Below are 2,500 nucleotides of genomic sequence, written 5' to 3'. Positions count from 1 at the left end.
AGTCAGACGTTAAGTCTGAAAAATAATGCACCATTATCAAAAATTATTTCAATCTACAATGTCTCCATTTCCTCATACAAACAGGGCATTGTTCATAGCCCAAAGCACGCATTTTCTTTTGGCCCTTACTTTGCCCGACGACTGCACGCCCTTCACCAGCGTGCAGAACAGGATGACCCAGGCGGCGCCGAGGCAGAGCGCCAGCCGCCAGTCAGGCAGCCCGACGCCATCGCTGATATCGTTGGAATAGTTCAGCACGTACTTGCTGTGGAAGGAAGATAAAAGAATAGAATCAGAGAATGTATAACGTAGTTGATCTGTTTCATAATCAGACATATGTTAGTATCTTCTGACATATTTTACGAAGGCAAAGAATCAATAATACGTTGATATACATACTAGAAATATTGTTCGGACGACGACTGAAAGTCTTTGGTAAACGAGGCATTGATAGCATCATCGACGCAGTTTTCGTCAGCCCACGCCGGGTCACAAGAGGCCCATGGGAGCTCAGAGCTGAAGGACTGAAACAGGTAGAACAAGGTGATGGCCATGAGCGAGCAGTAATATGTTACAACCGACCATGTTCCGACCATCTGCCCGTACCCGACACCTAATAATAAAAATTAAATTAGATACTGTTTTATTTCGTGGTGCATGTAATTCTATTACAAGAAATATCATTCCCAAATTTTACTTCCGAGAATGAAAACATCTTTGGATAATTAAGTTTAACCTCTGAATATCATTTATCATCATTTCTGTTAGCCTTTAAAGAATGGATTCTTTATTTTAGAGAATACGAAAATATATATCCATATCCTACCCTTTACGGCCGGTACCATCTTCCACACTTTGACGCTGCCGGAGGAGGAGAATTGCCCCACCGCCAGTTCCATGAAGTAAAGAGGCTGTACAAAAAAAAAAAAAAAAAAAAAAAAAAAAAAAAAAAACATGTAATTTAAGTTTAAATATATCATCCTGTTTTCAATGGATTTTAAGATACCAAAATCCATGGGCTCAGATGTTCATATAAAAGAAATAACCTATTTTTAAAATATGAAACATTTTATATAACATCTCTTTCATCACAAAATGGGAAACAGTACAAACATTTTCCCGCCGTTGGTTTCACTTACCCTGCCAATGAACGTAAGAACGACGAGGTACGGAATGAGGAAAGCTCCGCCGCCGTTCTCATAGGCAGTCATGGGGAACCTCCATATATTCCCAAGACCCACCGAGAGGGACACACACGACATGAGGAATTCTACCGGGTGAGACCACTGCTGACGTCCCGTGTCCTCACTTGTTCCATCATCATCTTCGGGTATATCCTAGGGATAATAATGAGATATATAGATAAGTACCATACCCCAAAATGTTGAAAAAAGTACGAATGAACATGAGCGATTATTCTCATTCGTACCTTTGCATGGATAGAGTAATATGTGTTTCTATTAAGGTGCAAATTTTGATTAAGGTTGCAAGCGTTAGACCGCACATCGGCACATCGGCCACAGCATCTTGGCGAAATTTCAACATTCGCACAATATGACACCCATGACTTTGCCGTTCGGTTTTTGCACTTACTATGGTCGTCCGGGGAATCAGCTCCGTCCCGCTGCTGGACACCAGGAGGTCGTCATCACTGCTCATTTTTACAGCGACTGGCGAAGATTTCAGGCTCGAGTCCCCAGCGTGGACGGATGCGACTTCTTGCTGGTCGGTTCCTGGGCGGGTCCACTCGGGGCTCAGTTTCGAAAATTTCGCTCCTTTCGACATGGCAATTGTGGACCAGAATGACATGACTGCTGTTCGCTCGTGTTATTGTTTTAAGTATACTTTCCCTCGTGTCTCTCCTTCTGTACGAGAAGCTTTGATACTGGTGAAAGTACTAAGAAAAATAAAACAATGTCCAGAACCAGATGTATTTCAAGTTCAACAGACGTAGAGAACAAAAATGTTATCAGAAACTTTTTCTTGTAGTTTTTAGACCGTTGTGTTCGCTTCGACTGTCAGTTGTCTTATGGAGATCCTAGAGTGAAACACCGCCTTATAAAAGACTTAATCAGCTGTCCGTCCTGTTGCGTCATCGTGGAATTCCCTAGCTGTCAGTAGCATCATTCACGGGCCTTATCACTGTGTATCTTATCTCGCTTATCCCATGATGTAATTAGGAATTTTCCTTTCGAGGAAGACAGCAACACGAATCATTCTCAGGAATCCAATGGAAATTATTTACTTATTTACCACTCAGAGTAAAGAAGTTATAATCATTACCATTAGTATAATTATCAATATTATCATTATTATAATCACTATTAACTATAATCATTAGTAGTAGTAGTAGTCGTAGTAGTAGTATTACTATTATTGTAGTTGTTGATATCATAATATTATTATAGTTGTTGATATCATAATATTATTATAGTTGTTGATATCATAATATTATTATAGTTTTGATTATTATTATTACTACTATAATCATTATTATTAT

The 2,500-nt window shown here is 39.6% G+C and overlaps 1 protein-coding gene across 1 annotated transcript in view; it reads right to left on the bottom strand.

Moving 5' to 3' along the window:
* LOC125042173 (sodium-dependent nutrient amino acid transporter 1-like) overlaps positions 1-2,017 on the bottom strand; it is a 4,836-nt gene extending 2,819 nt beyond the window's left edge. Inside the window, exons 1-5 of the mRNA XM_047637652.1 lie at positions 1,594-2,017; positions 1,140-1,337; positions 827-911; positions 400-613; positions 130-265 (exon numbers count right to left, since the gene is read on the bottom strand). Coding sequence (XP_047493608.1) covers positions 130-265; positions 400-613; positions 827-911; positions 1,140-1,337; positions 1,594-1,809 — 849 coding nt within the window. The 5' untranslated portion in view covers positions 1,810-2,017. The remainder of the gene's footprint in view (positions 1-129; positions 266-399; positions 614-826; positions 912-1,139; positions 1,338-1,593) is intronic.
* Positions 2,018-2,500: the final 483 nt, after the last annotated feature.

The sequence above is a fragment of the Penaeus chinensis genome, chromosome 31 (assembly GCF_019202785.1).
Source record: "Penaeus chinensis breed Huanghai No. 1 chromosome 31, ASM1920278v2, whole genome shotgun sequence".
In the NCBI taxonomy this organism is placed as follows: domain Eukaryota; kingdom Metazoa; phylum Arthropoda; class Malacostraca; order Decapoda; family Penaeidae; genus Penaeus; species Penaeus chinensis.
The sequence above is the reverse complement of the archived record's forward strand: the minus strand, read 5'-3'. Positions and strand labels throughout refer to the sequence as shown.